The sequence below is a fragment of the Thalassophryne amazonica genome, chromosome 23 (genome assembly GCF_902500255.1).
Source record: "Thalassophryne amazonica chromosome 23, fThaAma1.1, whole genome shotgun sequence".
In the NCBI taxonomy this organism is placed as follows: domain Eukaryota; kingdom Metazoa; phylum Chordata; class Actinopteri; order Batrachoidiformes; family Batrachoididae; genus Thalassophryne; species Thalassophryne amazonica.
Genome location: NC_047125.1, coordinates 19,633,210 through 19,658,645, shown reverse-complemented (window position 1 = coordinate 19,658,645; position 25,436 = coordinate 19,633,210). Strand labels below are relative to the sequence as shown.

The following is a 25,436-nucleotide window of genomic DNA, read 5'->3' as shown; positions in this document are numbered from 1 at the left end:
AGTTGATGTGTTTGTGTGCACTGTGAGCAGGTGGACTGCAAAATCAATTTTTGTTTAAAAAAAAAAAAAAAAAAAAAAAAAAAAAAATCTTGAAGCCCACCTCTGCCGTGACTGGCCTGTTCAAAACTGAGCCGCATTGTGATTGGCTTGCTCAGTTTGTGATGCAACAAGTTTAGCTGGTTGTGTTTGTGACAAACTTTGGACAAAATGCGTAGAAACATGTACAATGTAGCAGAGGATTGTGGGAAAGGTAAAAGTGTTACAAACTAATTACAGGTTACAGTGTCGAGCCGACAACACCCAACAGCCCCAAAAAACAAACAAACAAACCTAAAAAACATGTTTTGTGTGACTCTTACAAGCAACGAGTAACCACTTTATTACTTGAAGAGTTGCTGTTGACTTTGTCATTTAAAAGATTAACCTGAAAGTTGAAACTTAATGTGTTAAAATTAAGTTGCTTGAATAACATGATTTGCTTTGATGAACACTTGAGTCAGATTCATGTTTGGAAATGATTAAAGACTAATATGAAGAACTGGCAACACAAACTGCTTTTGTGATGCCAAAAACTACTGCGGTGTGTTGTTAACATTAATTATCATACACCATAATCCAATGTCACAACCACAAGGTTAAATTGTTTAAAAAATAATTTGTTAACATCCCAACTTTACATGATGCATTGAAAATATCAGAAGGTAGCTTTTGGTGGTCTCTCACTGCAGATTTTTGTCCCTGATTGCCTTCCAGATTCCAAAAAGGAGAAAAATCAGGGAAATTCACAAGATTTGCAGTCAAACGTTGTGTCATATTATTGTACAAACAAATTAGAATGTAGCCCATAACATGAGTGCTACGTTATATACTGTCAACGCACTAACACTAGCTCTTAGAACAAATACAAATAAGGTAGCTTTTGGCAGTCTCTCACTGCAGATTTTTGGCCTTGATTGCCTTCCAGATTCCAAAAATGAGAAAAATCTGGCAAATTCACGAGATTTGCAGTCAAACGTTGTCATATTATTTACAAATAAATCAGAATGTAACCCATAACATGAGTGCTACGTTATATATTGTCAATGCGCTAACATTAGCTGTTAGAACAAATACAAATAATCGTTATCTGCGCTGGTTAATTTTGACTTTGCTCCAATGAAACTGATCACAGCTCACTAAAAAACAAGCACAAATCACCAATTTTACCAGTGGATTCACTCACAAATTAGCCAATTTTTAAGGCAGCTACATGCTAATTAGCCAAACAAGCTTGCTAGACAACAGGTAAGGTATTTTACTGACTGACACACGGGTGTTTGCTTGCTGGCTTTTTCACCAAACAAGCGGAAGGTTATCAGTTATACATGTGCTGTCCAGTCTTGTCTTACAGTTGCAAGCGGGAACTTCCCGGTAGTCCTAGGGTCCACTAGTCCGAGCCCTAGTACAAAGGAGTAATGATTTAGGCAGCGAGCCATCCAGCCATCATTTGGACGGTCAATTTTCGAAAAAGACGGCCAAAAAAGTGGACAGCTTGCTCAAAGCCATCTAAAATATGTCTATAATGCATATTTCTCACCAACTTTATAACAGAGTAACACCCCGTTACGCTGCTGCCTGAAAAAAATTACGCTGCAATTGGGCCGTTACGTTGTTTTTGAGGGTGTGTCGCGGGAAAATGACCATTTCTTTATGTTGATTGCGGATCCGCAATTTATTCATCAACCTCCGTCAAAGCCATTAAGATGTCAATCGTGACTCACCGGAACTCTTGTCTTGTTGCGGTAAAGAAACAGTTTTTTTTCCATTCCTCATTAACTTTTCGTTGCGGCATCACACACAACTGTTCTCTAGCGTGAGCTGGACCCACTTCGCCAGTTCCTAAACTGAAGTTACTGTCCCGCGTGTAAAGGAAATAATAATAATAATAATAATGATATCCTCTGTTTTTGTGGGACTGATTACATTACTCTCTACAGAGCAAAGTTGGAAAGATAGATTCCAGAATTAATTGCCGTTTTCAATCAAATGACCTCTTTCCAAACGTTGTAATAAAGATAAACTACCACTGACCAAAACCTTTTCTGCGAGACTGAACCTCGGGACCATCAACAAATTACCACGGCGAAAGAAAATGCTCAGGGACCATCAACAACTTACCACGGCGAAAGGAAATGCGTTGATAAAATGTCAAATAACGTCATATGTATAGTTTGTAGCGCCACCAAACTCACATCAGTGTGCTCCTTCTGGTTGTACTACAACACTTAGATTGGAAATAGATACTATTACATAATTTCAGGGATTTTTCTATTACAATAAATTTGAATAAAATCTCAATAACTTTTTGTTTATATCTGAGAGTGCAATCAAACTCACATGACACATCAATGAACTCCCTCTGGTTGTACTTGGGGGTGTAATTTGTACTTTGTAGTTCTGGTAGCTTGTAGTTCTCCAGAATACACTAGAATGCATCATTTTGGGTCTATTTTTTCAGAATTTTCACGGGGTTGTTCCCCCCCACACTCCATCGCCGGACTTCGGGCCTAAAATTTTGGACACCCTGATTTGTTTTTTTTTTGGACACCCAAAAGTTTAAATTCTGCCTATAACTATGTTAAGGAGAGCATGTTGAAGTTGTTTTTATATTTATGTTAGGCTATATGTTGCACTAAAGTAGGTTAAGTAATGTTACAATTTTTTTTAAAAATCATTTAATTATGGTGAATTACCATTATATGTTGATTTTCAATTCAACAGCTTTATAGACATCAGCACAATTTAAAATGGATGTCAACAGAATCATATGTTTTATTCTTATAAACTGAACAAAACTGGATATGGTTTGTTAGTTTAAAACAAGCGTTTTAAATGTTACTGGAAACAAGCGTTTTTATTTTTTTTTACTTTATTTTTTAAGATGTTTTAAGATTTTATTTTTAAGATGTTCTTTTGACTCTAAGGGTGACAATACAATTCCTATGTATGTGTATAATTTTGTTGTTTTTGTTGTTTGTCATTTGCTCTACAAATGACAAAACTTTGAATTTGAATTTAAAAGTATTACATTTATTTGTGAACTTTAAAATCAATTTTGGTGTTGTAATATACACTATCAAACAATATAAAGAGGTTCGGACCAGTGGACCCTCGAATCAGTGGACCCTCCGCGTTGCAGGCAATCATGACGTTTTTGAAAAGGCTACATTCCAGCAGGGAAGAGTTTTAAAAAATTGTGTCATGTATGGAATAAGACAGGCTGATTACTTCCGTTATCTCACAAGACATCCGTATAAAAGTGTTGACATTTTGAAAATGCCACACCTTCAGAGCAGGTAGCTCGGTGAAATATAAGGAGTTGGCCTCTCAATATGTCGACCTGAGTTTGATTCTCGGTCACGCAGTCCACCTAGCTGTAAAATGGGTATGGCCCTTGGCTAGGGAAGGAACGTACGTCAGTCTAATGTCCCATCCAGGAGGAGTCACAGATTCATCTGATTCATGCTGTGGAATCCGTGGAGAAGCACCGATGCAGGGGGCCTCAGGGTATGTGGAGGACTTGGGTTTGAAATGCTCACCACCTTCCATAACTACTGGAAGTGGAACTCAAACTGTGGTTTCCTCCACCCTCTCCAGAACACTTGCGCATACTTAATTATTCTTAGAAGTCGGGGAAAAAAGTTAACCCCCCACCCCTGCTCAGCAGTGGTTTCCCCATTCATAATAGTTGGCAGTGGCTTTGCACTGCCTGCCAGAGATCACACCCCAACCATTTTTATTTTCCTTCATCCATTTGTTTCATTCATGTCATAGATTTGGCAAGGGTCCGCATCATTTTCCTGACGCTCGCCGACCCTCCTTTGAGTCTCAAACTGCCATTTGTGGCTTTCTTTGAAGAAAACATGGAAACAACAAATCATACGGGTTTGCATCCAAGTAAATCTCGTTCTTTACAACACTGTACTTTTGGAAACACTGTTTTGAACTCAAAACTGCAGTAAAGACATGAGATCATCATGAGACATGGCAAAGTACTTTAAACTGAAAACTTTTGCTGGAAAAGTGGACGGGTGTTATGGGTGCCGATTGAACTACAGGATTGTGAAGGTTCATGAAGGCATTATGCAAAGCGCTCGCCCTCTTGAAGCACTTTAAGTCTATTTTTTGGAGGGGGAAAGCAGTTTTCATCCTGCAACTACTGGAAACGTGCCCACTGACAGGAAAACTATATCACACATCCACACAGACTGCTCCCGCCCACCTCTTCTACAACCACTTTGCTAAATCCATCAACTGCAGCTGTGTTTTAATGCGTGTACACAGGCCGAACACACGTGACCTCTTTTGTGCGTGCGTGCATCTGAGGCCCAAACACTTAATACATAAGCTGCAAAGGCAACATGTTCTCGCAGATGTCCAGAAGCCAACTTTATTAACATCAGGATCCAGGATTCTCAACGTGGAAACAAACAAGATTGCTACCAAGCCAAGGAAGCCTCGCGGTGTTCTCCATCTCCCATCTGAACCACGTTAAGAAGCCGGCGAGCAGGACTGCTGAGAAGAATCTCCTGGGGCAGTTGGCTCAGCAAGTAGGACCAGAGAATGGCTACAGCATGGATTATGGCCCCACAGTGGTCCATTGTTAATTGTGCGCCATGTGTGAAAGCTACAGAGAGATTAGTTTGTACAGCTGCTGCCATTTGTCATAACTGCCCTTAACAAGACGCACATGGCAACCCAAGTTAGCGCCAGAGGTTTTACAGAAGAAGTGGAGGGAAAAAAGGAAAATCGCTGGTAGATGTTCTTGGAAAACATCAAGCATACTGAGCTGGAAAGCCATACGAGAAGATGGGTTTGAGATTTCTCTGAGCGAAATCAGGATAAGAGTGAAGGGGGCTGCCACAACAAGAGTTACAAAAACCCATTATCGCAACAAAATAACACGAGCAACTAGCAATTGAATAATTCAATTCAATTTATTTCATTTATATAGCATCAAATCACAACAAAGTTGCCTCAAACAGCTTCACACAAGTAAGATCTAACCTTACCAACCCCAAGAGCAAGAACACAGGCAGAACAGAGGAAGAAACCTCAAGCAGACCAGACTCAAAGGGGTGGCCATCTGCTTGGGCCAAACCTCCTTTGAAATTGTTTGTATATTAGTGGCATTACATCTGATGACATATGGCCAACTTGATGGGGTGTTTTTTTTACCCCTAAATATGTTTGCTAAAATCAATTCTGCATCAATCTCAGAAGCTAGCTCTAATCAGTTTGTAGCATATGAAGCTACATTAAAAATACACTGACTAGGCAGAATAGCAAACTAGAATAAAGTCTAAATTGAGCAATATAAACACCACAGGTACAACAGAGCTGGTGCTTCCAATCAGTCGTAGCCATTTACAGCTGGCGGAACTGGGTCTTGTCCAATAAGACAAACAGGCAGCCTGAAGCACACACGCGGAATTGAACCCCTGCTTAGTTCTGGCAGTCCAACTCCTCCCCCACAGAGCCACTTGCTCTGCGAACTATGTTCTAAGTATTCATAAAATGCAAGAACGTGTTAATAACTACACGATACAATTTCAAGCTGACGAGAGTGCCAATAATGTTTTAAGTTGCAAAAAGTTAACTTGTCCTTCATGCAGGAAACATCACGAGGTTTAAGATTAGAATAGTGAACTCAAGTTGCTGGGTGTTTGTTTTTGTTTTGTTTTTTGGTAGGGATCCACAGTGTAATTGTGGGTTGTATGCCAGCGCACATGCTGGAGCTGGAGGCCTAATTACAATCTTGACTTGGTAAATCTGGAACAAGCTTTTAAAGCACTCCCTCACTTTCAATTTTCGCCCGACAGATGCGAGAGTGCCACTGAAGGGTTGCGGCTCTCTGAATCCAAATCGGGTCTTTCGAGAGCAGGTGAGCGGTAATTCCTTATGGTTTTCTGCAAGAAACGTGCATCAGAAGGCGTTTCGCAAATGTTTCCTGAAAGTCAGTACAGCCAAGTTGCCAGAGTTTTGTTCCAGCGGCAAAATCAGGTCAGTTTAAGAAGATTTCAAGCTATCTGGAGCCAGATCATACGTAGTTTCAGAGGGCACCTGAGTAACAAGCTCCATTCCTTCCCAGTAAAAATAACGGGCTTCATTAACCGTCCTGTTAGTGCTGCCATGGGCTTTAATCACAGGGTCCAGACACAACTACACTTGCGGTGCCTGTTCCTCACACAAGTAACGGCACTGTTACAAAAACTAGTGGAAATAATTTTTGTAGATATTCAGACACTGCATTTATCTGCTTTCCCTCAGTTTGTTTTTTTTCCTCCACTGTACCTTTTTGTTTGTTTTATAGCGTTGTTAAAAGAGCCGCTGTGAAATCCAGTTCCCGCCTATCAACCTGCAAAATAAAAAAAAGTATTTGTAGAAAATCGGTGGCATCTGTTGGTTTGGTGATTGAGAAGCTCTAATGTTGTTCCAAATAACAAGGTCCCCATATTTTCTCTCCACCTGTCATTCTCTTTATATGGTTCACTTTAATCACAGCCATACCGCGCCATGATTTCATTAACCGTGGCATGCAAGTAGGAAAATGTAAATGACTTATTTTTCTGTTGCCACCAAACCAGGTTTACGTGATTTGCCATTTGGATTTCATGGAATCTTTCACTGCTCATGTTGGTTTTGTGACTCAAGAGAGGAAGCTTTCTGGCTAACTTCAACAACTCAATGGGGCACTGATGAATTCGACCCAAGCAGGTTGTTCCCAAGCCCCCAGACGACATATCTCCTCTTTGACCTTCTGGGGATTCTACCCCCTCAACCCAAAAAGCCACATACCAATCCAAAAAGTACATCTTGCCCTCTCGCCCAGCTCTGCAATGTCAGTCCTTTTATTTCTTAACTTTTTTGTCTCCCACAGGTCTTGACGGGGTCGTACTGTACAACCAAACAAAAGAAGAGACAACCATCACTCTGGGCCGCTGATCGACCCTGTCTGGGCTGAAAAGACTTTGATGAGGCAAAGCAGGGTGGGGGTGTTGCACAGAGAAGTTAGTGTCTCCTGGGCAACCACTCTGATTGTCTGTTCCTGCCCCAAGTTACCCATCAGACCCCACCTACTAGGCTCCCCCCCCACCCTTCTGTTCATTGGTTATTCACAAGGCTCCTTCCTGGGTGAAGGGACTGGGTACGCTTTAGATGCAAAGGTCTCCGGCTGGTATTTCAATGGTGCCTCTGTTTCTCGTCTTTCGTCCCTCTTACCCATTTCTTTAAATTACAGACACAACCAGTCTAGTGGGCAGATGGGCCAACACTGAGATAGGCTACCTAGCAAGAGGTTACGCTAGTATGACAGCAAGGACGGGAGGGCAACAGTTGAATGGGACGGCTGAGCCAGCAGGGAGGGTCTTTGTAAGGCAGGACAGTGAGGTACAGTGTAATGCCTGGGATCCGGGGTGAATGTACCCATTTGTCTTCATTTGGGAGGAGCAGCAGACAGCTTGGGGGTGGGGGATCTATCTGGGAGGAGTGGGAGGTGCCACTCCTCTAGTCAAGTGGCCGCAGGGGGATTTGAAATGCTTATGGGGTCCTCCCCAAAAGCCTGGGAAAGTGTGGTGGAGCTGAGGTCTTAACCATGGACTAATGACACAGACTGCAGCCCTAAACCAAGTGTAGCTGCAAACGCTAAACAGAGTCAAGAAAAGCCTTTTCAATGTGATCACTGTGCCTTAGAGCCTCCAAGAAAAGACGTCCCATTTTTGTGATTCAACTGTGCAAACTGTGGCAGACGCAAATTAAACACAGTGGTTGTAGCACAAAAAAAAGACGGAGTTGTAAATTCTGTCAAGAAGGGGGGAAGAAAAAAAAGGCATCCACATTTCTCCGTGGCCTCTGCTCCGAGTTGCCTTGTTTCCATGGAGATTTATGTACACAAGCCACACAAAAGAGGGCTAAGGAGGTAACACGGCCTGTTTAAGCCTTGAGGTATTTGCTTGAGCAAAACCCCGCTGCTAATAGCACAGGCTTCAAAACCGAGACAGGCAACCTGGCTGCACTGCACCCAAATTCGTGTTGGAAAAAGAATGGGAAGAGAAAGACGGAAGGAGAACGTCAGGTGGAAGCCGTGAAAGCAAGGAAGGGTGTTGCAGAGGGAGCCAAAGAACAAGGAAGGAAAGAAAGAACGAAAGAAAGAAAACCATAAAAATAGCTCCTGGGTTAAAAGAGAAAGGATCGGGAAGACATTTAGTGGGAAGCGGAAATCAATAAGGCAAACGGTGAAGCTGGGAGGGAGTTCTAAGTGGATTAGATTGAGAGAATGTGTTCGATAGGTTATGGCTCTGAGAGAGAGGTAGCCAGACACCGCAGGCTCTACTGCATACTAATCAGGGAGTCAGGATAAGAGCTGAGCACCGAGTTGTGCAGTTCACTCTGAAGGGTTTCTTCTGCGCGGCTCTGGAGTCGTCACTTAAGGTTTTTCCCAGGCTTTGCTTCGCCGTCTTGCTTGTATGACTTTGTTTTCCCAGAACAAAAACCCACTCAACTTTTCTTGCATTACTGAACAAATATGCAAAAAAATAAAAAGTAAAATAAAAGTGGCTGAAGAATTCAAAGTGTTTGGTCTTAAAAGCAAAAAAAAAAAAAAAAAAACCCAGAAAGACAAACAGTAGCATCCTTAAAGCTGCCTACAGCAACTTTTGTTTCACACTTCTGGCATAATCCCAGGAACTCTTTCCCTGGCCAAGTGCCGGAGCCTGGGACAGCTGTCATGGTAGGAGTTTTGAGCTTGAGGGAGAGCCAGAGAGCGAGAAAAAAAAAGAAAGCATGAGGGAGTCGTTCCCGCTGGGCAGCGTGCCGCAGGGGTGATTCCTGATGGCAGAGGAGGATAAGGCGATGCAGGGAGGGAAGAATAGATGTTGTGCTTAGTCACGGACCTCCACTGCAAGCCCAGAAGGTCAGCGCCGCCGCACAGGCTGCCAGACCGCCACACCAAACCTCCAAGTCAGCTGGGCAGAGAATCCAAACAGCTACTTTGCCTTGGTGTGTGGTGAGCAAGCAGCGGTTACTCATGGAGAAAGGGATCGGAGGTGTGAGGTCGCGCAGTGCCTTCTCCTCCTCGCTTAGGGCCGCTGAACCACAGGACCACCAGCCACACCAGGAGTGGAGGCAAACAGTTGCCAAGAGACCACCGGTGATCATGCGACTGCCGCGGTTTGACCCCGATTGTGGAGGTCAGCAAGGAGGGGAGCTTACAACCCGTTCCCCCCCAACCCTCCTCCCATGACCGCCGCGGAAAAAAAAACAAAACAAAAAAAAAAAAAAACCTTCCTCTTCCACGTGCTCAGGCCTGTTTTCACTGATCTGTTTTGCTCAATTAAACTTCAGAGGACACCCTGCCACATCTCTTTGTGGAGGTCAAGACCCCGGGGGCAGAGGTTAAGCCTGGGGCTCGTAAAACAAGGTCTCCATTAACACGGCAGCGTGTATAGGAAAGGTAATCCATCCATTCCTACAAACCACTGTGACAGTATGGAGAAAAAAAAAGAAGGGGTCACAAAATATTCAAGGTAACGAAGTTTTATGGCTTTTAGAGCTGCATTCTGACACCAGTCGTGAAGAACCCCATAATTTTAGCATTGCTGCTGAAACTACTTTTGACATTCACTCGTTACTGAAGATGTTGAGGCAAATACACGAACTTAAAAAAAAAAAAAAAACAACACTTTCAAATTCCTAACAAAATAATAATTTAGTTGTTTCAGCTGCATCTACTGTGGTCAAAACAAAACAAAAAAATACAAAGCAATGATGAATTACAAATACATTCAATTTAAGTTTTTCAAAGTTGGTTTTTTTTCTTCTTTTTTTTCTTTTATCTGAGGAAAGAGTGACAAGCAGCTTCACAAAAGCAAATGAAGCGAGGCCTATTCCGGCGTGTCCAAACACGACAATACTGCACTTGCCTCGTCACAACTATTCCATCGAGCTGTTGAACTGGATGTACAAAGTGTGAGCGCAAGTGAGGAGAGGCGGCGAATTTGAAAAGACAGGGCCGAGCTTCTCCTTCGAGCCAACAAGGATCAATCTAATAAATTAAGAAAAACAGAGCAGGGCGTCAGTGTGAGAAACCGAGGCCCTGCATTGAGCGCGGCCTGCCATTTGGCACAATGGGCGGTGCAGCACATTCCCCCCACCCCCAGCCTACTTCCCAGCGGGCATTCATCTGGGCATGCACATGGGTGCTAGAGCTCCACTCTGCTAAACGCGCCTGTGCCCCCTGAACAACGGGGCCGAGTGCCCTCTCTAAATTCTATCAGCATGCTCGTTGCCAACCCGCCGACCTTTCTCAGGCAACAACCCGCCATGTACAAAAACAAATACAGCCTGAGCCTATTGATTTCTGACACCAAATAACAAGCGGCACCAACATATTATTGCTTTTAACGCAGCCTTTCCCACCGAGCAGGACATCATAAGAAGCAAAGCACAGATTTATTTTACCAGATTGTTTTTTTGTTTTTTTTTTGCATGTTTGTATGTTTCTTGCGGTGGAACAACAGGAGCGGCTTCCATTCTGCCACTGACAAGGAAAAAAACAACTTTCCAATGTGCCCACCGCATTGCGGATGCCAACCGACAAATCAAAGGAACGCTGCAAAGCAGACAAAGAGGGTTCTGATGCCAACCTCCAACACCCATCGCTGGTGATCTGCCTGCCTCCCTGGCATGGTGCACAACAAAATGGCGCCGCGTGCTACCACAATATGGCCACATTGTATAGAGGCGGTATGCTCAGTAACATCGATGGAGACTCAGGGGGGAAAAAAGACTTAAATAATAGAAAAATACGGCAGATTTGGTGACCCACGTCAAATAACTATTTTATATTTGCCACGTTTCAGCCAAAACCCAACAAAGCTGATCTGCAATGCGCAATGAAACGTTTCAGATGCCAAAGCGTGCACCCTTTGTTGTGGACAGACGTTCCTGTGATAATATCTGGCATCGAAGTGCTATATATAATGACAAATCATCACTAAAGTTGGCACTGAAGAATTAAAAATGCAGCAGATGCAAAGTGGAGGAGCAGTGGCATCCCACAAAAGACACAAAAGAGGGGTCTGATGCCAACCCCGGTGCCAGTGGCAACCATTATTGTCTGTGCGCAGTGCCTTCTGCTTCCCCTGGCACTTAAACACAAAATGGCGCTCAGGATGTGACGATAATAAGCTAGGTACACGACAGAAAAGTACACAATTCATACAAAAACACTTGCAAAAGGAAAAACTGTGGCGGGAATCTACGTTGGTTAACGGACACCCCCCTCCCCAATAAAACTGTGAAATTTAATTATATAAAATAAGACAAAATATTGTACAGAAGAAAAAAAAAATCAGTACTAAAGAACTGTTAAAAATAAAATGTGTACAAAATATCCAGATATATTGTTGCTGGTGAAATTTCTCCACAAGTTATGCAAAGTTTCATTTCTAATATGTAAATTGCCAAATTATTATTTTTTGAGAACATCAAGCAGTGAAATACACTACTCACAAGAAATTTCATCAAATAACCAACATCTTATTTTTAAATATTGGTGAATACCTCAAGTGTTAGTTAAAATGTTATTAATTTGATAGTGTAGGGTATTATTTTTTATCATATATCAAATGCAAATAATAGATGTAAAAAAAAAATTATTAAAACAAAAAACAAGAAAGCGTGTATGTGAACCTGTAGTAGTATATGGCAACAACTAGATTTGACCTCTTATTGCACATTATGTGAAACATTTCCTGAGTTTTCAAAAGAAACCAACTTTTCTGGAAATCATAAACAAAACAAACACACATAAATCATATTTTAAACATACTATTCATATTCAAAACTAATTAAGCTGACTAATAAATAAAAAAGCAAAATAATACAAAATAAAATTCTTCAATGCAAAGCAACAGTGATCATATAATTTAAAAAAAAAATCAAATGTCATTTAAAATATTTTGTTTTTAATGGTTGGATATTGTTTTATAAGTGAAAACAGCAGGGTGTTTTTAATTATGTAATTTTGTCAAGGAGTATTTTTTTAACTGACGAGCTAATTATTTGCAATAACCTGTCAATGTGCAAAAATAATAGGTGTGTTTTAATTTTCATGCTTTACCTTTCAATTTTCCTTCCAAATTACAGACTGTGTGCAGCCTGTGTGGCTGCACAAACATACACTTCGTATAAATTGCAATAAGTGTGAACCGCAAATGTAGATTGTTGCTGAAATGCAGCAAAGCAATTATTTGTATAAAAGATGTGTATTAAACAGTTATTACAGATCAAAAATTAATCCATTTAAAAGGACACAAATGGATTTGGACTATACCGCTCCAACTTATAAATTGTTTTTTTTTTTTGTTTGTTTTGTTTTTTAAATCGGATCACATAGACACACACAAAAAATGTCAACCTAAGTGACCTTTGAACTTCCCAAGCAATTGTTCTTACAGCACATGAACACAACCCTACCTTGGTCCTGGACGTAGTACGCTAGAAACAAGTCCAGCTCCTTGACCGATACGGTTATGTGGTGCGGCTGGACACAAAGTGCTGGGTTGGTGCAATGCGGAGACTTGACGAGGCGCTCGCCGTCCGTACTTTCCAGAGGGATGCCTTTGAAAAGGATGACCATCACCAGGTCCAGGCGCCAAACTTTGTCAGCCTGCCGCAAACAGTCGATCCGGCGGATCTTTCCCTTCTGGTCCGGGTTGGACAGCACACAGCACGGGTGCTTCTTCCCCGTCACACTGAGGACAAAGTCCTCCCGGTACTCCTGCCGAATGTCCTTCCGGAGCTTGGCCAGCAGCCTGGAGGCCCACTTCTGCTTTACCTCGGGCTTCTCGCTAAGCAGCTCGTCCTTCACCGCACGCTCTTCGTCCTTGGACATCCGCTTCTCGTGCTTCTTGAAGTACTTGCGTTTCCTGGCCTGGAGGTTGAACCACGTGTAGGCGATGGCACGGACGTGAGGAAGAAGTGCCTCGATAAAGGGATGAAACTCATCCTGAAAGCATCCGGAGGGGACACAGAAAAGAGAAGGAAGCAATCAGAAATCAGGGTTTAGTGAACAAACAATCAGGCGAAACAGATGTCACATGGCAACGCTGACTTGGTGGATGTGGACGTGTTGCAGATATGACAAGAAAATTCCACTGTTTGGACAAACTGCCAGCACTACAATAGCATCGAACCCGCTCCCACTCCCCAAGTGGGAGTAACAGGCACAGAGCTTGGATTTCTCTTATCAAATGAACCACATTCCAAAGTGACCTGACGCTGGAGGGACGATAAGGTGAGCACAGACACGAAACACTGAGCCGATCACAGCCGAGGAGATTCACCTTTTTCCACAAGCAAGGAGACATGAAGACAATCTCAAAATGTACAAAATCCATACACACAGGCAAAGGAGGAGTGCAACAGTCTAAAACAAGAATTACAAAAGTTAGAAATGGCTACGACGTCCACACCATGCCAAATTAAACATCACGCGTAATGCTGCACACACTCCAAAGCCGGCAGTAAAAAGGAAATATTGGCCTTCTTTAAAAAAATTAAAAAAATCCCTGCCTCTCTCTCTCCTTTGAACAAATAAAAAGAAACACCAAATATACAAATAAATAAAATGATTAGCAATAATGATTACAATAATAACCTGGCACCTTTAGCATAATTTACACAATAAATAAACAAACAAAACAGAAAAATGTGAACACTTCCTCACACACACACACACACACACACACACACACATTTGGACAATGTATTTCATCTATGACAGCACTTGAAAACAAATTACAATAATCTCGAGGTTTCCAATTGTGCGTCTGATTTCGGGAGTCCTCAGGAATCCCAGCAGTTGGGAGTGAGAAGCGGAAACATGAACTCTTTGTTTTTGGTTATTAAAATGACACATTTTCAACAGCGAACACTTTTTTTGTTTGTTTGTATTATAATGTAGGCAGCCAGGTTAGAGGAAACCACAAAATCCACTCTTTTTACCTAAGCCACATTTCTCTGCCATGTCAAATTTTAATCTCAGAGTGGAAACGTAAACATTCTCTGCTGCCTTTACAATTATTATTGACACAATTACCTCAACCACACCTTGTGAGTGGAAATGACAAAAATGATAAGCAAATATGATTCAAATATTTATTTATTTTTGCTTTTGCCTGTTTAAATTTTTTTTTTTTTAATATTCTCTTTTTTTTTTCTTTTCTTTGTGTTTGTCAGACAAAAAAGACAGATGACTTGGCCGGGGCCTGTGCTGCACTTCAGCTAGGTCCATAAAAAGCACAATCCTCTTAAGTACAAACTAAACCACATCTCAGTCAATCACTTACTGATGCCAAGGAAAATATAAACAGTAAAACTGAGTCAGCCAAAACTCTGTCTGACCACAGAATCCACCTTATCGTGGTGTTTGATCTTCCTACAGTGAAAGTGGCTTCATGTTGTTCCAAAGTTCACTTCCACAAACTAGAAAGGGGGGCTTCACTTTAAAACGAAATATGTAGAGAATATATACATATATAAAGCAGTTTAAGGGAGGCTGGGCAAGTTAAAGCAGGACGCTGTGCCAAAAACAGGATTATCAAGATCACAGCGGCTGAATTCCAATCGGGAGAATCGTCTTTACGCACAACTTTACGCACACAAAGAGCGACCCAAAAGCTAAGTCATTCATCAAAGAATGTTGTTGGGTTTTTTTTTTCTTCTTCTCCTTCTTGAATCACAGATTAAAGTCAAATTTAAACAAGAGCCAAAATGCGTAACGGTAATTTGCCAGTCTGTGGTAACAGTTTGAATCCAAATGCGTAAAGCGCATTTTCAAACGAGTATTTAAAAGACATTTTTAAAAAGAGATACAAATACCTGAGTGAGACAAATTGGAGAATACATGTCGAGAGCGAGGTGACTGCAAGTTTGTTCGATTCCTGTGGTCACTTTATCGCGCCATTCCTGGGGCGATGCGCACCACGCGAGCAGCAGCTATCCGCGTAAAAAATGAAGATCATCCAAAAACATCCATCGATCGCGGCGAACCAAAAGTGTGAACCAATGCAGGGATGCGCTTTTGTTTGAAAGAAGGGGAAAAGGAAAGTTTGCACGAGCGCAGGGCTCTTTGCGTACTTCTCTCACTGCGCACAGCTTCGAAAAGCTTCAGATGGCGCAGGGCGCGCGACGCTCACCCCTCGCTTTAACCGCATATGAAAGCCACCGGTGCACCTTCGCTCCTGCGCTATTCCAGCAAATCAGACAACTTTTTTTCTCCCCCTTTTCCCTTTCACCCACGTAATTACACAGTCACACTCCTCCCCTCTCCTCCTCCTCCTGCTGCGGCGCTGCAAACACCACGCCACCTTTCTGAAAACTCAGCACACAATTCATTTACCCTCCACGCCACCGGGATTATTTTACGAGCTGCGCGCTGGACGTTGGACCGCGGCTTCAGCCTCACTGAAACGGAAAAGAATTACATGACACTTGAAATGAAAAGAAAAAAAAAAAAAAAACTCCCCCACTGTTTTACACGTTTAGATTATTCAAATTTGTGCTTAATTTAAAAAGCTGTCAGGTGATCTACCCGTTTGGACACGTTTTACGCACAGAAATCATTAAAAAATACACACAAGACGACGCTTTTTTATCAACTAATTCCGTGTTATTCCACAGCAGTTTATCCTAAAAACTTCATGTTGTGAGTTCTTTTCATTTTGACAGCTGTTTTCATAAACGCGACGTTTCTTTTGTGGCAAAATTACGCAAAAGAAATGTAGTGCTCGCCTCCCAAAACCACTCTTATTTTATTCTAAAATGATCATATCTGCATAAATGTCCTGTCGTCAGAGTGTTTGTGTGCTGGCTGAAAGGACGTCACACACGCAGAGACGCACACACACAAATGGCATTTGAAAGCAACAACAATCCGCGTTCACGTACCATTGCACTGTACTGCATGGGTTAATAAGAAATCCTGAAGACTGGTTGGGGGGGGAAGAAAAACCAAAACAAAACACAGGCCCGGTACCTTCACATGTCTCAACTTTGTGCTTTTGGAGCGTTTTTCTCTGCAGCGCTCCCAAACAAACAAACAAAAAGTCAACAAGCGGAAGGCAGTTGTTGGCAGACAGACAGCAGCGAAGAGAAGTTAAGGAGAACCTGACGCCGGGCGCGCGCTCTCTCCCTCTCTCTTTTCCTCCCCCTTGTCTTCCTTCCTCTTCGAGGCTTAGTTTGGGGTCGTTTTTTGGGGTTGTTCTGCGGAGTTGAACGCGGTCCAGAAGAGGCTGAGTTTTCGATCTCCGCCTTCACTTTCACTGTCTGACTGACTGCCGCCCTCCGGCTCTCAGCGGCCGCCGTCAAGTTACACGCGACGCCCACACAAGCGTTTCCGGTGGGGCTTTTCGAAATAAAATTTTTAAAAAAAAGCACGTCGGCGAATAAAATATTTGCGCAGGGCTGTGCAAATGTTTCAAGCACATTTAATTCCTCATAAAAGCATTAAAAATTTTGAAAACCTGATAAATATTCATACATAAATGAAAGGCGTGATGAATTTCAACTTTAATGATAATTAATATGAGAAATGGGCTCTATTCACCTGTAATTTTATGGTATACAACTCACACCAGATCATAAACTGCAGGACAAAGAAAACGGAACTTAAAGTTTGAGTAACTGTACTTTACAGTCATTTTAATATTGCATGATCATTTGCAACTGTGTTTGTGGGGTATTCTACTGGCCATTACACTTACAAGTAAATGATTATTTGGAGTTGTGGTAGTATTATGGAATAAAAACATAGTTCACATATTCACTTTTGTTGGAAATTATTTTGTGTTGACATGCCAATAAAAAAGGGGGTGGGGCATCAAACGGTACTTTTATTATAACTTTGGGATGCCTATAACTTTTGCGCGTGCACACACACACATACATATATATCTACATTAGTTCAGATAATCTACATTAGTGTGAAATTAGTCATATTTTAATAACATTTTAAATGGAGATTTGCAACAAAAAAAAACCATAATACTTTTAATAACTATAATATTTTGGAAATTTTATGTACTTCATTTGTTTAATTTTGTAAATGTAATAAAATATTACAGTGAGCAACAGGTAGCTAATTTAGTAAGTTTCTTTAGTCATCATGTTTATGAAATATGAGTTGATAAACACAGTATACTTTATCATTACATTATTATTTAATTTATTAGAATTTGGGTAGGATCTGTTGAATCATTAATGTTTCCTTTAAGCAAATATTGAGAAAACGTTCCAGCTTCTTTGTAAATCATATTTTAATGCAGCCGCAGTTCATAATTTGTAAATGTTGTCATTGTGTTGCAGCACTGTTTCATTATTTTAGTAAAGTTATAGTCTTTCTAATATCTATATAGTTTGGTGTTAGGCGCAATGTCAAGGCGTTAATATTACATTGTGAGGAATGTTTTTTTTTTTTAAATGTGCTTAAATTAGGAATGGTGCAACATTTTACAGTTGCATCCCCATTCATGGATTCAAGGATTCTTTATTGCCACACAATGCTTTCAATGTCATGAGATGACAGTTTTCAAAAGGTCCAGGGGGTTAAATAAACTAGACTAGAGAAATATAAATAAGAACAACAATAAAAAGAATAAATATATCGCAATGCTAAAATACCTTCAGCTGTATGAGCATGTCATCAATTAAAGTGTGTAGAAAGAATGTGACCTTTTGACCGCTTAGAATAGGTCAAGGTTAGACTATTGCAACAGCCTGTTCACTTGCCTGGGTAAGAAGGAGATAAATCGGTTGCAGTATGTCCAGAACTCTGCTGCGAGGCTTCTGACCCACACCAACAGGACAGCCCACATCACGCCTATCTTGGAATCCCTCCACTGGCTCCCTGTTGCCTCCAGAATTAATTTTAAAATCTTGGTTTTGACTTCAGAGCACTACATGGTCAGGCTCCTGATTACATTGCTGACTTGATTCAGCCTTACACCTCAGCCCGCAGCCTCAGATCTTTAGGTCAGAACCTGTTGATGGTTCCTCGAACCTCCTTTAAAACTCGAGGAGACCGATCTTTTAAAGCCGTAGCGCCTCGTCTCTGGAACGAACTCCCTCTGTCCCTGCGATCCCTGGACTCTGTTGAGATGTTCAAAAAGCAACTAAAGATGCTACTTTTTAAACAGGCTTTTCATAGCCAATAATCTTTTAGTACTGAGTGTTTTACTGTATATTTTTATTGTTTTACCTTGTAAAGCGCTTTGTGACCCCTGTCTGTGAAAAGCGCTATATAAATAAAGTTTACTTACTTACTTACTTACTTACTAAGGTTAGCCATCTTTGAACTTGTCCAGGGTCTGTGTCCCAAGAATGTTCCCTGTGAATTTGAAGACTCTGGCAGTAATACAAATGGAGTTATACTGACCACAGACAGACAGATGGAAGCAAACCCTTCCGTCTTAGGTAACAAACATTACAGCAGTAACAAGCAGCATGGCAGAATTACTGTGCAAAATATAGTTGTGCAAAAGTTCAATTGTGAAAATATATAGGTATTCAAAAAGTCCAAGGCATTGTGCAAACAAAGTATTAACAGATGTGAACATGTCCAAACTTCATGTTGGAGTGGAGCTGGGAAGTGATAAATGAAGTCCAAGACATTTTCAGTGATTTGAAAATGTCCACATGTCCATGTGTTGATGTGTAAATGGAAGGGTCACTGCATACTTGGCAACATTTCTCACATTGCCACAACTTTTTCTGATTAAGAGTTGTAATAAATGTTTATTACAAACTCCAGATCTGCTGTGGCAACCCCAAACAAAAAGAGAGAAACTGAAAAACCTTTCTGAAATGATGTCCAAACTTTTGACAAACTTTTGATGATTTTCCTATCTGGTGAGGGAACTGGACCTGTGACTTTCTGGTCACAAACCACTTCTCTAAACTTGTCATCACTTCCCCAACTATAAGTAATTGGGAAACGGTTTAACCTGTATCTTATTTTGAAAGGAAACCCTGCATTTGGAAGTTATAATCAAAGCTCTTATTGGCTGTCTTGACACCATCATTGTGTCATACAGTTTGCAATGTTGCCTGTCATTGGCCAGAAGCAGTGACCCCTGGCCTCTATTTCCGCTCTTAGTACGTGTTGTTTGGGAATTGCTGCTCGACAGTAATAATGATATTAACAACAACAACAATAATAATAATAATAATAATGACACATTGCTTATTCTTAAGAAAATCTCTCGAACAAAAGCAGGGTGTTGCAAAAACAGACTGATATAAATTTACAATAAGGCAATAATGAATATTAGAAATACCCTGAATTGGTAATTATTGGCTTGCAACTTCATCAACAGGACTGCATGGTTGCTATCTTGCATAACCTAGTTATCTTAGCTCATGGTGGCAGCAGTCACATTAACCATCTATTGTACATATTGTAATTTTATGAAATTCTAGCTGTATATGACTGGCTCCAATAAATGTGTTGATATTTATAAGTAAACAGTACTTACAATATTTGAAATTACGGAAAATGCACAAAAAGTTCACAATACTAGCAATTTCCCCACAAACCCAGATCGGAAAATAACATAGTTGTGCAAAGCATTTAGTTTCAGATTGTTTCTTTGGCAATTTCTCCTGCATTGCATTATGGCACTAATGCTGCCATTTTATTATGTTAATTTTATTCTTCAATTAAAAGATTACAGGTTAACAACCTTGCTAACCATGCTAAACCACAACTGCTTCCATGCTAGCTAGTGCTGTTGGTTATTATGTTAACTCACCCTGATATATAATATATTGTTATCAAGTTCAATATATAAAGTGTTTTAATAAGTTGTAAGACAATACTGAATTGTAAATATACACTGTCTGCATGTAATTATTAATTTAATATTGGCTCAAAGTCTCGCTAGCTGTGCTACTGACCCTCACTTATGTTCGCTAGCCATGCTATATCATCTAATTTGATCAAATTCTATCTGGTAGAACTGTAAACTTTTATTTTTAAAAGACCAATATAGTTTCCAGTTGACTGTAAGACAATATTGGATAATATATATACACATGCTCTCCTTATATTTATTAATGGCTAGTAGCCTCACTAGCTGTGCTACATACCTATCCCCCAAAAGATGGCTGCCACTATAACTCTCTTTTACACAGACATATATTAGCTAGCCATGTTATATCGCCTAATCTGATCAAATTTTTACTGATTGAAATATTAACTGTTTCAAAAAACATGGCCAGTGTAGTTTGTAGTAAGCTGTAAGACAATACTGAATAGTACAAATACATGCTTTATATGTAAATGTTAGTTTATTAGCCAGCACCCTCACTAGCTGTGCTACACAGCAGCGGTACTATAGATCTCTGACATTAGCTCACTACACCAACTACACATCAAATAATTTGGTGTAAAACTATTTGAATGAAGTATAGACTGTTCAAACAACATGTCCAATATAATTTGCCATAAGATGTAAGACAATAATAGACAGTACACATATTCTACCTTTACAGCAGCTAGCCACAACAGTGTTAGCTTCATGAGTGTGTTTCCGTTTGTTGTTGTTTTAAAAAATATATCATAGTATTAATCAAAATAGTTTCCTAAAATGGAACAAACGAGCGCTATTAAATGGACTCAACTGAAAGATGTCTCATTTTTTTTATTGTTCTTGGAGGGACCGAAGCTAGCTGCCGCAACAGTTATGTTTTGTGAATTTTCTTCCAATTTAGTTACTCATTAAAATCCCTAAGGCACTACTACTACTACTACTACTCCCCGCTAATGACAGTACAGTGTACCTACTGGATTATTCACTATATGGGGAATACTGTAGAAGTATTTCAATATGAAGGTGCAGTTGCTTAATAAGTGTAAACTCATAGATCTTTACTAACAGCTGTAATTCTGATTATATGATACTTTTTACGCTGTCATTGCTGTCACCATGTAATAAGTAAAGATCCTTATGAGTAAATACCTCCTCCAAGGCCTCAGTCCAGGTTTTTATTTGGATTACTTATGTTCATTATGCTCCTGCACTTATTAAACATTTTAGTAGTAGATTTATTTGCTTTTCCTGCTCGTTTGTTACTGATAAGACAATAAAAAGATGATTCACACGCACGCAATCAAGTCAACATGAGGAACTGAGTGTTGAATGTACAGCTCCCGCCCCCTTGTGGCCACAGGCAGCACTGCTTACTACAGTTGTGTTCAATGTCTGACTGTGGAAGGAATTTACACACAAGTTCTTGAAAACACGACAGCTGGGTCTCAGTTGCAACATCTGTTTTCTCTAATGTGACAACATTTACAACTGACAGCACCGTTTATGGTCGTTGTCAAATAAAATCCTGGAATGGCACTCAGTAGAGCGCATACCTTTGCCAAGGCGCAACACGTCAGATATATTATCAATAACTGATATTTCAACCCTCTTTAAAAATTGTTATTCATAACTGAAGCAAAACACAGGTATTTTGGTAATCCATTTTTCATTTTGTAGTTTTTAAAGATGCGTTTCAGGTTCAAAATTCCTGAAAACCGCAAACCATCCCACGCAACATTCAATCTGACTTTCTCAGATGGTCTGACAAGGAGGCTAAAACCATTGAGCTAAAATCTATCACGAGTATATGTTAAAGGCATTGGGGAGTGTGGTTTACTGTCTGCACAGTATTGTATTTTTCTGGCTATGTCACACAAATTCCAAGCTATTTTATAAAATTTTGGCTACAAACAGCTTGTTTAAAGCTTTTGTGACAAATGTCATGGACATCAACGCTCCCTAAAACGAAAGAGGTGTGGCAACAGCTCCTTTTCCTTTAAAGTCACAGAGAAATAAGCTGTTTCTTGGATACCTGAAATTTGCTTGTTTGTTTGAAATGGTGGCTCATCTTAAGTCATTTATCAAGGAAAAATGATAAACTTTGATCCCAATTTGCACTTTTTTTTTGTTTTTGTTATTTTAAACTACACTGACTGAAGCGAAAGAATTGCTGGGCCAACTTAAAATGATTATTCAATTAGTGGCATACGAATTAATTAGGTTGGACCAAAGTAACTTATCACGTAATAATTTAATTTAAGTTGTACAAACTTAATTCATTTAGGCATTACCAAGTGAAATAATTTCTTTGCATTTTCTCCTTTTTCATTGTAAATTACTTTTTGACTGCTGGATGGACAAAATATATCATTTAAGATGCCACTTTATCTTCTTAAATAGTTTTTAATGACCAAAATAATGAAATATCAACAGTTTAACATTGAATAAGAACAATATTGATGAAATCCTTCAATATTCTAACAAATATAAAAAGTTATCATTCATTATCTTGCTGATATTTGTGATGTGCTTTGGGGTTAATATTTTCTTGGTATTTTTAAAATGTTACACATCTAATATAAATGGAATTTGTCTCTTGAATAACAATATTAAAGCTCTAAAGTACATTTATTACAATTATTATTGTATTTTACTGGAGATAGATTTCAAGGTCAATCATGGAGTACAATAAAAACTTTACTGTAGTCTGACAAGTAAATAAATATTCAGAGAGAAATGTCAGACCATGTTGCCTCTTCAGCATGGGAAAAGCGCGGGCCGGACAAGGGACCTTTGTTCCATGCTATCAAATTAACACCGCGGAGAGCGCACAAAGACATGCACTTGAGGAACACTCCAACACTGAAGGCAAGCTGTTTCTTTCTCATTCATCTCTGCAAAAAACAAAAACTCCTCAATGCTTTTTTTTTTTTTTTTTTTTAACTGTTGCCTTCAAAATCCTTTGCACAATGCAATTACAGAATAAAGCAAAACTGGATTTAAAACTTGATTTCTATTCTTTACAAATGGCAACCTTGAGAATCAAGTTAATGAAAGCAAATTTTAGCTGAAAGAAAAAAAAAAAAAAAATCAGCAATATATGTCATTAAAGCCTTTAAAAATGTCTCTTTGTTGAAGGCACTCAGCGTGGGAGACGTTAAGTTCACGTGGCTGTTTGTTTGCAGAAAACTTATTTTAAGTGCTGCAGAAAAACACTCAGACTTTTTTTTCCCCCCAAGGCGTCTCTGATTTGTACAGATGTGGCTGGTCTTAACATGCTCACACAAAAAGAACAAATAAATGAAATGCTTTAAAATTTTTAAGTAGATGATGTGCACAATATATTTACTTCAAACAAAAACCCCAAAGAAATAAGAAAAATCTGCAACATGGTGGCACAAAACAGGCATTAATGATATTATGATGTGTGCAAAAGAGGTCCACTTACCATCCACCAGGTCCTGGCTGACATGTCATAACAAAGCTGCATTTCACAGATCTCTCTGTCAGTTTTCCGGCCATCGCTGAGCTCACAGATCTCATGGATGAGGAGATGGGAGAGTCCTTATCAAGAAAGGGGCATCAGTGGAGGTAGGCTGTGCCGCGCGGCCATCGGCTCCGGACACGCTGCATCACGGGCAAAAACAAGAAACAGATTGACCGGATGACCTGAACCTGACTGTGGTAACTGCAAAAAGCCATGACCTGTGACCCCATCATCCCCCGTCTACCCCCCCCACCCCCCTGCCAACACCGCCCCCTCCACTGCCACACTTGATTTTGAGAAACGCACAATGCTGGATACTGCACAAGACACGGAGCTGCACCAAACACTTCCAACGGCATTCGTCCACGGATCCGTGAGTCTCTTTTGTCTGACAAATCCCACTTGGTGTAGAGTTTGTCCATTAAAGGTCAGCGCGATATTGCCAGATAGCGCCAAGCTAAAGGTCATTTACAATACAGAATTGTCTCAAAGTACTAAGACCTAGAATACAGCATGGTTCAAATTGCAAGGGGTACTAGGGGTCAAAACAACAGTTTGTGGGGTTCAAAATATCTATATAACCTTCTGACCTGTGAGTTGTAAATATTACAAGATATTTCCATAGCATTTCTTAACTTTCGTGAAGCATATCTTGTGCCGCCGTTACTCCAGACTGGCTCATTTGTTTCAGTCGTAACTCAACACTAGGCCATTTAAATTCATTTTTTGCCCAAACTGAAAAGCTGAACATGAAAAGATCTAAAAAATAAAAGCCATGTTCCCTTTAAATCTATGGTCCATTGTGTGGTACAAGTCAAAGGATAATCTATGAGAAGTCAGTAGATGTATGTAATTACAGAGCTTGTTTGATAGACTTTTCTGTCTTTTCAGAGGTTCTGAATTTGATTGTGTCAAGGGTCTATTTCAATTAAATTAATTTATGTAGCACTAAATCACAACACAGGTGCCTCAAGTTGCTTCACATGGGTAAGGTCTAACCTTAAAGTTGCTTCACATGGGTAAGGTCTAACCTTACCAACACCCTGAGCCACCACATAGGTGAAGACGAAGTCCAAGTCCTTTCTTCTGTCCAACAAAGAGGATCTGTGTTGCCCCATTTCTCATTTTCTGCATGATGCGAGTAGCATCCTATCCATTCATTCAGCATGTCTCCAAACTACCCAAAGTAGGGTACTACTCCAAACTAGGGCCTGGTCTCAGCAGGAGCACCTGAAACAGAGAGAGAAGAGAGCAGAGTCAATCGGGTGGAACAAACTTAAGGCATTACTGTCACTTGCAGTAAATTAACAGAGAAGCGGAGAGGGTACAAATGTGATCACTAGCAGCTAGCCCTATGCTTCACCAACAAACCCAGAATTTAGATATAATGAGGCTGAGACATGCTCTGTTGTTAATAACACAAAATTAAACAGAAGAAGACACTACGCATGTATGTTAGCCATATGAAAGGGAAAACAGATGAGTCTTTAATCTTAGACTTGAATGATTCCAGAGAATTTGGCGCCACAGGCAGATTGTTCCACAGAACAGGCAAGTGATAAGAGAATGTTCTGTGGCCTGCTAACTTCTTTTTAACCTTAGGGACACATAGTAATCCTGATTCCTGAATTAATGAGTGGTAACATTCATGAGTTTTGATCTTTTCTTTTCAATAATGTTAGCTAGCTAGCCAAAACTAGCATTTGCCTTACCTCAACATGAGCAAATAAATATTTGGTGAGGACTATTATTAGCATTTTAATATTTCTTGTTTTGTCTTCCACCTTAAAATCATAGCCTATCACAAGCTAGGCTATGCTGGGCAAATTGTTTAGTGTAACTGCAGCTAGCTAGCTATTTAGAGCATTATTGCTATTTGCATGTTTGGCTGTCATCAAACATTGATGACGTGGATGTCTAAGACCAATATTTACAAGATAAATAGCTGAATATTTACATCCTCTGGTTGGAAACAGGAAGACCACACCAAATTTTACTTTAATCACCAGATGCTGGAAAATTTATCTCCGTCATTCTAA

General features: G+C 40.2%; 1 protein-coding gene across 10 annotated transcripts in view; it reads right to left on the bottom strand.

Moving 5' to 3' along the window:
* The window catches only part of LOC117505122 (nuclear factor 1 B-type-like), a 111,097-nt gene extending 87,529 nt beyond the window's left edge, over window positions 1-23,568 (bottom strand). For 3 of the 10 annotated variants that reach the window (XM_034164651.1, XM_034164662.1, XM_034164657.1), the window contains exons 1-2: window positions 23,359-23,568; window positions 12,517-13,048 (exon numbers count right to left, since the gene is read on the bottom strand). In XM_034164651.1, coding sequence (XP_034020542.1) covers window positions 12,517-13,048; window positions 23,359-23,400 — 574 coding nt within the window. In that variant the 5' untranslated portion in view covers window positions 23,401-23,568. Of the gene's footprint in view, window positions 1-12,516; window positions 13,049-14,922; window positions 15,335-15,990; window positions 16,382-23,358 lie in introns of those variants that run through there. The other 7 variants (XM_034164652.1, XM_034164658.1, XM_034164656.1 and 4 more) reach the window with 5 other exon arrangements.
* Window positions 23,569-25,436: the final 1,868 nt, after the last annotated feature.